At 34.3% G+C, this 15265-nt stretch overlaps 1 protein-coding gene across 2 annotated transcripts in view; it reads right to left on the bottom strand.

The window, feature by feature from the left end:
• LOC126975211 (cytochrome P450 4C1-like) overlaps window positions 1-14912 on the bottom strand; it is a 41166-nt gene extending 26254 nt beyond the window's left edge. The window contains exons 1-2 of one of the 2 annotated variants that reach the window (XM_050822999.1): window positions 14692-14912; window positions 202-308 (exon numbers count right to left, since the gene is read on the bottom strand). In XM_050822999.1, coding sequence (XP_050678956.1) covers window positions 202-308; window positions 14692-14845 — 261 coding nt within the window. In that variant the 5' untranslated portion in view covers window positions 14846-14912. The remainder of the gene's footprint in view (window positions 1-201; window positions 309-14691) is intronic. The other variant, XM_050822998.1, reaches the window with a different exon arrangement.
• Window positions 14913-15265: the final 353 nt, after the last annotated feature.

Raw genomic sequence — 15265 nt, 5'->3', positions numbered from 1 at the left:
TAATTCATATTCGATTTTCGAAAAACGGGGTAAAACCAAGAATTTCCCCAATTTCTTAGCGGGAAGTTAAGGATATATCTGGTATGGCAAGTTTAAACACATGCTTCACTAGGTACGTGACAGTCAAATTATGGGGCATCCTTTATCAAACAATCGAGCAAACGGTTAATTATTAAAACTAAATTTAAAACAATACTAGACCTCTATATGTTTAGGATTACATAGAAGTACATATGGCTGATGAAAGAAGTGAAACCGAACTGCGTCGCCATAAGTTTTAAGTAGACGATGTAGAAGAGGTAGAAATCCTGGAACAAAAAAGCCATTGGATAATGTAATTTACTGCAAAAAATGTTAATACAATTTGGAATTAATAAAATATTTGAATAATAAAAATATTCAACGTAAATAAGGAAATCAGTTCTTGCAGTAATCACCTATCAAGATACAAAAAATTTACCTAGTGATCCAACTTAATAACTTTTTTTTTTGAAAATAAGAGACGAGTTGAGCAGGACGTTTAGTTGATGGTAATTGATACGCCCTACCCATTACAATGCAGTGCCACTCAGGATTCTTGACACAAAAAATCTGAGCGGCACTACAATTGCGTTCGTCACCTTGAGACATAAGATGTTCAGTCTCATTTGCCCAGTAATTTCACTAGCTACGGCGTCCTTTAGACAGAAACACAGTAATGTTTACACATTACTGCTTCACGGCAGAAATAAGCGCCGTTGTGGTACCCATAATCTAGCCGGCATCCTGAGCAAAGGAGCCTCCCACTGGTAACTTGGATGGATCAGGATGTAAGCTGGAAACCACAATATTTAGAAATTGTTAATAATAATAATAGCTTCATTACCCAAATATTACAATAAATAATAGCATTACAAGTTAAAATTATGTTTCTCAATTATATTATTAATAATTTACATACAATATATAGATAGTCGATGTAAATGGCAAACGGTCTTCGGGTAAACCTGTGGGAATAGGTGTTCCACAGGGTTCTATTCTCGGTCCTTTCTTGTTTATTATATATATTAACGATCTACCGTATGTGGTAGATGATAGCCATGAGATTGTATTGTTTGCTGATGATTATCGGCTATTGACCGCAGTGATACTGAGGTCACTCTTACTTTATTCTAGTAATTTGTTTAAAAAGCCATAAGGCGAGCTATTCCCAACACTTTAGGCAACTCGCAAGGCGATCGAACGTTTATCGTATCATTAGATAGGTACACATCGACGCGCCATGGCTGAGACACGAACCGAGCGATGCGGGTCAACGACTTCCACCCCGGAAGGACTGCGTTATATTTTTTAAAACTTACAGTTACGCAAGAGTACAAAATGCTGTGATATTTTTATGTATTTTTTACTTTAATGACGTGTAAAAAGTTTAGTGTCCAGTGACAGTATGTTTTTTTTCAAATAAATATATTATTATTATTTATTTAGAAAGTGTTTATTATTTATTATTATTGAAGTGAAACTTCTATATCGACGTATGAGACAAATTTGATAGCGAATCGTCACGATTTTCGGTTACGCGCCATGTTGTTTATGTGCAACAGTAGGTACTGACAACAGCTGACAACCCTGTCATTTTCAAGTTTTTTTAAATCCGAGATGGCCGCCGCACAAAATTATGATTTCAACAATATGGGTATCCTATCCGAGGTTCTCGAGGGTGCAGAGAACGATTTTCGGATTATTTTTGTGAAGAGAAGAGAATGTTACTACATTAAGAAGAACATGTCTAATTTATTTGAAGTTAAAATAACTGAAACTTATCAAATACCCTTAGATCATATATTATTTATAGATAGACTGTGACAGCTGTGGAAACATCGAAAAGAGTTTGATTGAGTTAACGTTTATTAAGATCAATGCATGAACACTAACACAAAGTGATTTACAAATCGCGAGTGTAAGACGTACCTTGTCACGCACACTTAAGTAATAAACCTGGCCTGTTATCATCGATTGTCAAGCAGCAAGAGGCTCTATCTAGACGTATAATAATAATTATTTAACCAAATACCGAAAAAAAATTTTAATAAGCCTGATTATCTTTGAACCGTATAATTAGATTGCTAAATTATAATATGGTAATAATAATGTGCAAAAAACATGAATTATTAAAATTTTCTTGTTTAATAATTATTCCTCCGGCTTAAATTTTCCACTTTAACACAATTATATAGTAATATTTTATACAATAAAACCTTCGACCTTCGAAAGGTATTTATTATGTATTAAAAATATATAATTTATGTATGTATAAGAAACTCCACGAGCAAAAATTATTGATAATAATCTGCTTTTATACATGTAGTTATGTTAACACAGATTGGAAAAAAAATAGTTACTTAATTAACAAAAGCATAACCACAGTGTACATAATCTAAAATATAAAATTCTCGTGTCATGGTGTTAAACATTGAACTCCTCCGAAACGGCTTGACCAATTTTCATGAAATTTTGATTGCATATCATATACATATAGGTCTGAGAATCGGACAACATCTATTTTTCATCCTTCTAAATGATAAGGGTGGTCCACACGATTTTTTTTTTTAATTTTTGTGACATTTTTTAAAAATTTGTTTGATTATGAGTCAACATTAAAAAATACATACAACTTCAAATTTTCACCCATCTACGATCAACAGTACTTTTGTATCGCGATTTTAATATCGGCAATACAACGTTTGCTGGGTCAGCTAGTATTATATATAATATCCGGACGACCGAGCCTTGCTCGGATTTTTAAGAATGTACAAAACTTGAACAAAAAAAAAACTAATAGGACATCTGGTTTCGAACCGGGGTCTTCTGCTTTCCAGATCACCCAATGTCCCATCTGAGCTATAATAGTCTTGTATATAGTGGCGAAATTTACCTTTGTATGTATTATTTGTATGTTATTGTAGCTGTTTCTCATTCAAACATGGATAAAACCATTTTTTTTTAATTGAAACCTAGCTAGATCGATTTATCACCCCCGAAATCCCCTGCATACTTAATTTTATGAAAATCGTTGGAGCCGTTTCCGAGATTCAGATTATATATATATATATATACAAGAATTGCTCGTTTAAAGATATAAGATATACTTACTGTGGTATAACTTTTTAAAAAATTGACTTTAATTTTTTTTTCAACAAGGATTTATTTTTTCAAGTGCCTGGATGATACCGTAATTTCTAAAATCATTTATACGTCCAGATAGACTATGACAGTTGTAAAAAAAGCGGCCAAGTGCGAGTCAGACTCGCCCATGAAGGGTTCCGTAGCAGCAAGTAACAGAGTATAAAAGTTCTTGTAGTTCGTTGTAACTTTGATTGATGTTTTAATAATACCTAGTGTATTTTTTTCAATTAAGTTATTGATAATTACTTACTTAATTGGTGATATAATGGTAATGTACATCATATTTTTTTTTAGTTTAATCATTCTGTTATTTTAGAAATTACAGAGGACACACACACACACACATATTTCATCACTTTGGAAGTGACTCTCGCGCAAACTATTCAGTTTATAAAATTTTATATTAGAAACCTCAATATCATTTTAAAGTGAAACTTTTATTTGATCGTCTCAAACGTGTTGCATGTCGCGTGACGGTCGGGCGGCGCCTATAGTTTGCAGCAGCTGACCGTGTAGTGTATAGCTATAGACTATTACTCATTTGTGCCAGTGCTCCACGCCTATTTTGTTTGTTTATGTCAGTGTTTAATGTACATGTTGCTATTTATTAAAGTGAAACTTTTATTTGCTTAATCTAAATGATTGTTAAGTATTATGTATGTCGTTTTCTCCCTCATTTAAAAATATTGATTGAAAAGTATTGGAAATCAGTCACCCGACGTAAACTGTATATCTATATATACATGAAAAAGAATTGAAAGTATTCAAAAGTATTCAAATTTCATCATTTTTAATCCTTTTCAATCAATATTTTTAACCAGGGCACACAGTTCAATAAAAATATTAGTTGGAGACTTAGTCTACTTTTATTATTTCCCATTATCATTCCAATTTACCAAACATAAAATTAAGATTGCTAAAGCGATTTTTATACCCTTAATGTATTATTATTCCAAAAATTTTTAGTTAAATGTCTATAATGTGAAAAAAAGTTTCACTTTTACCTTGGTGTCATGAAACCACACAATCCTTTTTTGAAGACTTATCCACACGTATGGATTTAATGAAAAATTAATTTTGTGTTTTTAGTTCGTAGTATGGAGAACCCCCAAAATTTATTGTTTTTTGGTATTTTTGTGTGAAAATCTTAATGCGGTTCACAGAATACATCTACTTACTAAGTTTAAGCATTATAGTTCTTATAGTTTCGGAAAAAACTGGCTGTGACATACACGGACAAACAGACAGACATGACGAATCTATAAGGGTTCCGTTTTTTGCCATTTGGTTACGGAACCCTAAAACGTAAAAAAATTGACTTTAGAACTAACCTCTACATCGCGAGTATAAGACGTAGCTTGTCACGCACACTAAACTAATATTCCTGGCCTGTTTTTATCGATAGTCTAACAGCAAGGGACTATATCTAGACGTATAAATTGTCGAAGCATAATTTATTCCAATTTTTAAATTGACATTTATTACTAAAATATTTTAATGGTGGTACTGTTTTGTACACAGAACAGTTTCAAGAGGTTTTGTAGTTGTAGTGTCTATGTCGTTCTTTTCTTTTGGATGTCATTTCTAATGTACTAGACACTACTACCGCTTCGGAAACAAATAGCACTCTGAGAAAGAAGAAGCGGCGCAAGAAACTCTCTCACCATTTTTTTTGCGCTCTTTTTTATCAAATATACAATATTGTATTGTCATTGCTATTGCTATAAAATAATCATCATCTAGTCTGCCAGGCTGTCGGATCACTTGGATAGCTGTGGAGTAGTAGGATTTACTTTATTGTTCACAATAAAAACGTATTACAGAGAAAATACATATAAAGTCACCCACAAGAAACCATGTAAGGTTTATCCGTGTGGACGAGATCGCTCTTAATTACATACATTATTATATTTATAACTTATACTAATAACCTGTTTTCGACGTTGAATTAAAATTGTAAATAATATAATTATTTATTTATTAATATGGCTTTACTCACGTTTTTGTCGGTGTTGGTACCGACTTGTTTCGGACCATTCTGAGGTCCTTCATCAGGATGAGCGTGGTGGGTGCGCGATAAATATATATATATATATAAATAATATAGTTAGAGTACTGGAAGTCAGAATATTCTTATTGGATTTTCCTCCTCTTTAAGGATCTTTCGTATAATAAATTCCTTATAATATTTTGATAGTTTTTGAATTATTAATCAAAAACTAGTAGCTATATTTTTCATCTTAATATGTTAAAATGTAACAATTGCAATTTTCTATATGCTAATCACCGATGAACAAAATTATTTATCTAAGGTGCTAATACATACTTCCTACTAACATTATAAATGCGAAAGTTTGTAAGTAATGTATGGATGTATGTTTGTTACTCCTGCACGCAAAAACTCCTGAATGGATTTTAATGAAACCTTACAATTATATTCAAATTAAAAATTCAAATTCAAATATTTTATTCAAAATAGGATTTAAAATCACTTATTGAACGTCAAAAACTACCACCCATTCAAAAGAGACTGCCTCAGACCTGAGAAGAATGGGCGCAAGAAACTCAGCGGGCTTTTTTTTTAATATAAAATATGGATTACAATGTGATATCGTACAATAATGAATAAACATTTATAATTAAAGAGCCTGAGGGTGTTCGCTTTATTCCCAGTCCGTGGTGTCATTAAGAAAATATAGCTTATACATCAGAATAACACATAAGCATTTATTAATGATATAGTGAGAATTATCTAAAATAATACGATAAGTGTCAGTAAGTAGGAAAAAATCTGCAATCTGCGAGGAATTCATGCGTGCGGCACAAAAATTATAACAATGTAATTGTTTATCACACCAATGTTAGATATAAAAGCAAAAGTTTGTGTGTGTGTATATATGTTTGTTACTTCTTCACGCGCAAGCGGCTTGACCAATTTAGATAAAATTTGGTATGCAGGAAGCTACGTATACGTACGGTATGCTACTATATACTTAAATATAACAATAAATACAATAAGAAAGTGTTTTGTCCGTTTTCAATAACGTATATCTAGTTACGAATACATTGCTGTCACCGTTTAATGACAAGATCTTATCTATCCATAGTTATGTCTAATATAGTTATAGTCCAATGCTTTATGTCGATAGGTTATTGAAATAAAAGTAAGCGTAAAAGGATAGATTTGTCTAGCTCTAGTAAGTAAAACTAAGGATAGATAGGTTATTGAAGACGGCCGCTAATGTACTACAGTATTGTACGTCTTAAAAAGATATATGTCTACCTCTTAGGGATATCCTAGTATTACAATTTTTTATCCTTTACTTTTTACTAGAAATAGTGGATTTATTTACGAAGCGATTAACATTAATCCTTAAAGCGCGGGTGCTGACGGAATACATCCTCTCTTTATATCTAAACTTTCGAAAGAATTATCTACACCTATATTTATAATTTTTAAAAAATCATTATCAGAAGGATGTTTTCCTTCAATTTGGAAAAAGGCTCTTATTACTCCCATCAATAAAGGAGGTGATAAGCACGATATACGACAGTATAGGCCAATCTCCAAATTATGTATATTAGGTAAAATATTGGAGAAAATTGTAACGAACGAGTTGTCGGCGTTGATCTCCCAACAAATATCCCTGGCTTCTACCGGGGAAGAAGTGTTGATACCAATCTTGTATTATATACAGATTATATACTTAATGCTATGGATTCAGGATATCAAGTTGATGCGGTGTATACGGATTTCTCCAAAGCTTTCGATAAATTAAACCATACCACGCTAATTAATAAATTGTCGAAATTCGGTATACACGGGGACTTACTTCGTTGGTTGATTTCTTATATTTCCAATCGTAGCTAAACTAAAGGGTTATACATCTAGGTACCTTGAAATCTCTTCGGGTATACCACAGGGCTCACATTTAGGGCCTTTTATGTTTATACTGTACGTTTATGATATAGAGAAGTGTTTTAGGAACTCTCACCATTTGCTCTATGTAGATGATACAAAGATATATAAAATAATCAAATCTCGAGAAGATTGCGTTCAGTTACAATCAGATGACCAACTGTTTATAAATCCTGATAAATGTTATTCAATAACATTTGCGTAAAACGGAAACGTAATTTAATTGTTTTTGACTACTTTATTTCTAGTAAGAAACTACAACGAGTCAACAGTATTAAGGACCTAGGTGTAACCCTTGATTCTCAATTAAACTTCAATCTTCATATCGACGACATTTCCTCTAAGGCTTATAAGCAATTAGGAATGGTATTACGTCTGTCAAAATCATTCAGGCAACCAAATACACTCAAAATTCTTTACTACGCCTTCATCCGCAGTATGCTCGAGTTTGCTTGCGTTATTTGGAACCCTCAGTTCGAGGTTCATATCACTCGTATTGAAGGTATGCAAAATAAGTTCTTAAGATCATTGGAATACCGGACTTGGCATATTTTTATCGATTATGCCACTACGTTACAAAGGCACAGAATATCCCCACTAATAAATAGAAGAAACTATGTCGATCAAATTTTTCTATTTAAAATTATTAACAGTAAGCTTCACTCAGCATCCTTGTTAAATCTAATTTAATTTATAACACCGCGAATTTCCTCTCGTTCTAAGATTACATTTTATGTATCACCTTATAAAAGCAATTATGCAGGAAATACATTTGTGAGGCGCTCTTGTAGTTTTTACAATATACATCTTACTGAAATTGATATATTTTCATTAAATATACAAAAATATAAGAAAATAGTAGGTGATATTATACTCAATTTAAAAATTAGTAACTCTAAATAATAAAATCATTGGTGTTGTGTCCTGTTCTTAACTATACTCTTATAACTGTTTAAATTTTCGTTTTGTATATTGTAATTTTGTAGTTTTTACTTTTGGTTTAGAATATCTTTGTTGTTTTTTGTTTTTCATTATTGTCCATTGTAAACATAATTAGTATTTAATTTATGGAACTGTTTTGTCTTCTAGTTTATGTATATTTGTAACTCACTATTGTAAAAGACTGTTTTGTTGCTGAATAAATAAATAAAAAAAAATCGCCAAGAAACACGATCTCTGCAGTGGGGATCTGCTCTGAAACGGAATCTGTAGCCATTTGGATGTGTTCGAGGAGCCTGGCAGTCTCTGCATTACCGCTATGGGACCTATACAGGCATGCGTAGATTCGCGGATGGTCATCGCAGTCTACACGCAGCCAGATGATGGATAGGTCCTGTCCTTCAAGAAAACTCAAATCAGTTTATTTAAGTAGGTCACGAAAATTACACTTATGAATGTCAAAAAAATAAAATATTTTTCTTAACACCATAAATCAATAAATGGTATTCTGTGAGCATTGTATAAACGATTATAAATAAATAAACATGTATATATCCATACATATATATGTATATACACAATAACTTTAAAGAATCTGAAACCGAGACATCCATCGACCATATTTTAGGGAAGGGAACGACCCGTCCCACGTCGCCGCCACAAGCAGTGACATTTAAGCGAGCACGATTAAAATTGTCACAGGAACTCAACCAAATAACAAAAAACAAGAATGTTCATCTAAACTATATTCAATAACACTCACTAAACACCTCTACTTATAATTTGACCATTTAGTATAAAGTTTAGTATAAGCTTTTAGTATAAATTATCAATTTTTCAAAAATTATTCATAATTATAAATACTATTTTATTTAATTAAGGGTAACTAAAGCTCAAATCTTTTAGAGCAATTCATACCCATGCTTTCTTATAATCTAAATAATCCTTTAAATTGTAATATGATTTTTCCATAAGTGTATGTTTAATATAGGCTTTGAGCTTGTTGAGGGACATTTCCATTATATTCTCAGGAAGCTTATTATAAAATCTAACGCAATTACCGATGAATGACTTGTCGAGTTTACTAAGCCTAGAAGTGGGCATTAACAGTTTATTTTTGTTTCTAGTATTAATATTATTTTTTTCATATACCTTTTGAAATTAATTGCCAATTTTATGAACATACACTAAATTTTCATATATATATTGGTTAGAAACAGTCATAATTTTAAAATCTTTAAATTTAGATCTAAGCGACTCTCTTACTCCATACCATAAATTGCTCGAACAGCTCTTTTCTGCAGCATAGAAAATAGAATCAATATCAGCAGCATTACCCCATAATAATATACCATATAACACAATGCTGTGAAAGTAACTAAAATAAACCAATCTTGCAGTTTCAATGTCTGTAAAGGAACCAATCTTTTTTACTGCGTATGCAGCAGAACTTAATCTACTTGATAAATTTTCTATATGAGGGCCCCATTGGAGTTTGGCATCTAGCGTTATTCCAAGAAAAACAGCGGTATCAACTATATCTAATTTCTCGTTTTTAAGCTGTATATCGATTGACACTTGCTTAACATTAGGTAAAGTAAATTTAATGCATTTCGTTTTATTAGTATTAAGTAACAAGTTATTAGCTTCAAACCAATGCACAACTTTAGTTAAAGCATTGTTAACAACATCAAAATGAGGTATGCAACGGTGTATTTTAAACATGAGTGATGTATCATCAGCAAACAACACAATTTGATATTTATCCTTTGCAATATAAGGAAGATCATTTATATAAATAAGGAATAGAAAAGGTCCTAAAATCGAGCCCTGTGGAACCCCCATTTTAACTGTTGATCCAGAGGACCTCTTTCCATTGATATCCACCTTTTGTATTCTACAATTTAAATAGGATGTCATTAAGTCCAATGCTTTATTTTTTATACCGTAATGGTGAAGTTTTCTAACTAATGTTCCGTGTTCAACACAATCGAACGCCTTGGATAAGTCACAAAAGACGCCAAGTGCATCACGAGACTCCTCCCAGGCTTCAAATATATTATGTATCAAGTCAATACCAGCATTGGTAGTTGAACGACCCTGGGTGAACCCAAACTGTTTGGAGTGCAATAAATTATTATGGAAAAAATGACGAAGCAATTGATTTAAAATTAACTTTTCAAAAATTTTACTAAAAGTGGGTAGTCCAGATATTGGTCTATGGTAGGGTCACTGGTACAACCTGATTTAAACAGTTGAACTACTTTACTATGTTTCATTAGGTCAGGAAATTCCCCATATCCTATACAATTGTTAAATATTATAGCTAAATCTGGCGCAATAATATCAATCAAAGACTGGACAAGTTTAACTGATAAGCCCCAAAGATCATTTGTCGCCTTATTTTTAATAGATTTAAAAGCTTTTATGACATCAGAGCCAGAAACATGATCAAATTTAAAGATTTTATCACATTCAAAAATGTTGTCTTTCAATAATGAAAGAGCAGAGTCTAGTGATGAGTTCAACGAATTTGTAGTGGCAACAGGAATATCTGTAAAGAATGTTTCGAAAATTGTTGCAACTTCGCAATTCGACTTTACGGACCTGTTATCAAAGTTTAAATTGAAGTCGGATATTTTATGGGTCACCCTTCCGGCTCCTTCATTTATTATTTTCCAAGTCGTTTTTATCACGTTAGAACTATTGATTATTTTATCTCGTATATACCTTGACTTGGCAATAGTACAATCTTTTTTAAAATTTTTAGAAAACTGTTGAACATATCTTTTGAAGTCATCACTACATTGATGGCATGTAAACAACATTATATTGTCGCTCCGCATACAATCGTACAATTATTGCCTGTTTTTGTGTAATTCAACTGTTGCTTACTCGCTAAAAACTATTGCATCAGTTTTGAGGACCGATTTAGGAGTGAAAATAGAATTTATTAAATTATAGAACTTATTAAAGAATAAATTATACATTTCAGAGAACAGACATCCTCCCTGACGTAAACGCACACACCAGCCCGTGGTATAAAGGAGTGTTCCAAATTATACCGCGGATATGAAAGGTAAGATGGATTAGCCAGGGAGGATATCTGTGTCACGGTTAAATAGAGCAGGGCCGGCTTCGCCGTCTCCAGGTGAAAGTGGAGAGTGGCATTTAAATTTGAGGGAAGCCCCCTGATGTTGCAAAAGTCCACAGCGAGTGTGGAGGAAGGTGGTTTGAGCCTCCTGCTCTGTTTGCCCCGAGTCAGCGCAGATTTGCCCCCTCCATAACACGCGGGGCAGCCTGGGCAACCACTATTAGGTACAGGCCCTAATTGTGGACGCCCAGGGACGGATTCTCCAGGACTGCATAGCCTGGTACCGTCCTGGAGTAGTCTATTTTTAGTCCGTGCTGCCATTTGTATTTGGAACGGGGGGTGTAGGGCTCCAGATAGTGCTTAGGACGCTTCTCACCTTGGAAATTCACAAATCGAGCGGGCCCGATGGCATTCCCCCGATAGTGCTGCAGACATGTGCTCCGGAACTGGTGCCGGTCCTTACTCGTCTTTTCCGGCTTTCCTACTCATCAGGCGTAGTCCCGAAATTATGGAAGGCGGCTTTAGTGCACCCGATTCCTAAGAAAGGTGTACGCTCAGATCCGTCCAACTACCGCCCCATTGCATGCATTCCATTGCATTCTCCAAAGTAATGGAGTCGATCGTCAACCGCCAGCTCTTGGGATACCTAAAGGGGCACCAGCTGATCAGCGACTCCCAGTACGGCTTACGTCAGGGTCGTTCAGCTAGTTCTTGCATAACTCACCCATAAATGGGCGCAAGCGGTTGAGTCGAAGGGAGAGGCGTTGGCGGTGAGTTTGGACATAGCGAAGGCCTTCGATCAGGTGTGGCATTAAGCGCTTATATCGAAACTGCCATCCTATGGGCTTCCCGAGAAGCTGTGCAAATGGGTCGCTAGCTATTTGGCCGATCGGAGCATCAAGTTTGTTATCAACGGTGCATGCTGCGACTTAAAACCCATAAACGCTGGTGTCCCGCAAGGCTGCGTGCTATCCCCTACACTGTTTCTTCTGCATATTAATGATATGCTGCAAATCCGCAATATTCATTGCTATGCAGACGACAGCACAGGGTATGCTTCCTAAACCGGCTCTGCCAACATGTCCGGGATAGCGTCGATGAGAACCGGAACAAACTTGTGTCTGAAATCGAGACTATGCTTTGCAAAGTCTCGGAATGGGGCCGAAAAAATTAAGTCCAATTCAACCCCAAGAAGACACAAGTTTGTGCGTTCACCACTAAAAAGTCTCCCTTTGTCGTATTCGAGATCACTCCTCTAACTGCCACAGCCTGTATTGGCATACTTGGTGTCGATATATCGAGCGACGTTCAGTTCCTTGGTCACTTGGAAGAGAAGGCCAAACTGGCCTCTAAAAAGTTTGGTGTACTCAGTAAGGCGAGACAGTACATCACTAAAAGCTCACATGGAGTACGGTTCTCACCTCTGGGCAGGTGCTCCCCAGTACCAGCTTCTTCCATTTGACCGCATACAACGAAGAGCAGCTCGAATCATCGACGATCAAGTCATCTCCGATCGGCTTGGTTCTTTAGCATTGCGTAGAAATGTGGGTTCTCGCTGCATCTTCTACCGCATTTATCACGGGGAGTGCTCAGAGGAACTGATCGGGTTGATTCCAGCGGCCGAATTCCACCACCGGACATTACGTGCAAAGTACCATTCGCATCACGAAGACGTCTGGCATTCCACAACCGCGCGTTTTGTTCAAAATTTCTTGCCTCGCACAGCCACTTTGTGGAATCAACTACATGCGGCGGTCTTCCCGAACAGATACGACTTAGGGACCTTCAAGAAAAAGCATACTCCCACCTTAAAGGCCGGCAACGCATTTCTTGATACATCTGTTGTTCCAGATGTCCATTGGCGGTTGCCTCACCCCTCCCCATCCCGTGAGCCTCTTGCCCGTTTGCCCCCTCTCATATAAAAAAAAAGTGTTTGCGTGGGGCTATGTATTTACACGTTAATCGGCTTGTTTTGGTGCTAAACTGTTATGTAAGGTGACACGGAGTCATTATTTTTTTACTAGTCCGTGCTGATCGCTAATAACATGAGCATACGATGTAACAAAAGACACAACCTTCCTACATTTCTTTAGTAGCGGGGCGTTCAATCAATATGTCATTTATTTATTTGTTGAATAAGATATGTACATGTGGATAATCTATATATATAAAATGAATTTCTGTTCGTTAGTCTCGCTTAAACTCGAGAACGGCGGGACCGATTTGGCTAATTTTAGTCTTGAATTATTTGTGGAAGTCCAGAGAAGGTTTAAAAGGTTGAATAAATATGAAAATACTCGGAATTAAATAAAAACATCAATTTTGATTTTTCTTTTTGATGTGTTCGTGTCGTTCAGAAATTAAATAAAATTAAAATGAATAACTATATAGAATTTTTATAACTTTCAAACTTTCTTGGGAGGTAAAAAATAAACTTCCTTAAAACACGGTAAAAAAGATTCCTTTTGTTTGTTTTAAGTTCATTTTATACAAAAATGTTGGTCTTTTATTTATCCATTGAGGCAGTACGAAGTCTGCCGGGTCAGCTAGTACATAATAAAAATGTTCACAAAAGGTCGACAAACATATTGCTGCTTCAAGCAGTCCACGCGGACGACGTCGCGGGCATCAGGTAGTACGATATATTTTCCTAGACGCCATTCCGAATCGAATAAATCAAATCAAAATCAATTGATTCATGTAGGTCACGGATATGACACTTATAAATGTCAAAAAATTATTTTATTATTGAATCTACCGCTGCTTCGTAAAGGGTTGAGAAGAAGTAGCAAGAAACTCATTGCCACTCTTTTATATCATGATTTACATTTTCTTCGATTTACAAATCATTTCAATTCGAATATAATATAATATGTAAAGTGATGTAAACTTACTCAAACGTCAAAATATAGTCAATGCCTCACAAGAGTAAGCCAAAAAACGAAATGTAAATTAATACAAAAGTTATTGAGTACAGTAGTCGCATCATCCACACACACAGTGAATAAATAAAGGTAGTATTTTATAGGCGATTATAAATAATATATACATTATTTATAATCGCCTATATATATATATATACATAATAACTTTTAAGAATCTGACCAGAAATAACCTCATTTTAATAGGAGCTTTAAAAAATAATACTTTTTTGAACTTATTGACTAGCATTCTGAGCATTGCAGTTTCACTATAATAATGCAAGTTGATTTAATTATCGGTTTCAATGAAATGAAAATATGTGTAATTGTCAAACCTGTTATGCTCAATTTTTGTGACCCCGAAGATTTACCCCTACAGTTTTAACTAGTTTCGGGGTCAGAGGTCCACCCCTTTGATCACACCCTTATATCACTGCAATACCGTTTTTATTATTATAGTTAACGATAAAGAGATGTAAATAATTAGTATTATATAATAAATATACATTAAGTAATTTAAGTTAGTAGCATTTATGTTTTTAGCTTCAAATTATAAGCGATTGTTTTTATTATTTTATTGATAATCGGTATTTATATTATTCTCACGGAATTATTTATTTATTATATTTTATGGAATAGCTTGGCAGCCTCACCTGTTGCTCTTGTTAAAAATAGATGTCCATTGCCGACCAGAGGTAAGGGTGTAGGTCCGGAAATGTTATAAGTACTGCAGTCCTTCTTGAGATATATCCAGGATATGAACGATAAAATGGCAAACACAGTTGATAAGAGTATGGCTATCATCATTCAATACTTTTATTTAATATTGTTTTTTAAATGTTATATTTAAAGAATGTATTTATGAAATTGCAATAAATAATACAATAAAATTCGTGTGCGTCGCGCAACATTCGTTACTGAATACTGTTGATTAAATTAAGTGGTCAAGCAAACATGACATTACAATCGTACGCGTACCTAAGGTAAATCGTAATCTTTAATTTATTGGCTGAGTCTATTAATACGGGTACTGTACGAACAATTTATAATTATTAATACGGTTACCGTACGAACAATTTACAATTATTAATACGGGTACTGGACAAACAATTTATTATTAGGATGTTGATATTCGTCCGGCAACTAGACGAATGAATTTAATTAGTCGTCCGATTACCGGATTAGAGAGAAAAAAGACATCATTGAATGAAATTTGGGTTAAAACTT

This window comes from Leptidea sinapis, chromosome 35 (genome assembly GCF_905404315.1).
Source record: "Leptidea sinapis chromosome 35, ilLepSina1.1, whole genome shotgun sequence".
NCBI lineage: Eukaryota > Metazoa > Arthropoda > Insecta > Lepidoptera > Pieridae > Leptidea > Leptidea sinapis.
Note: the sequence above shows the minus strand (reverse complement) of the source record. Positions and strands in the feature narration are given on the sequence as shown.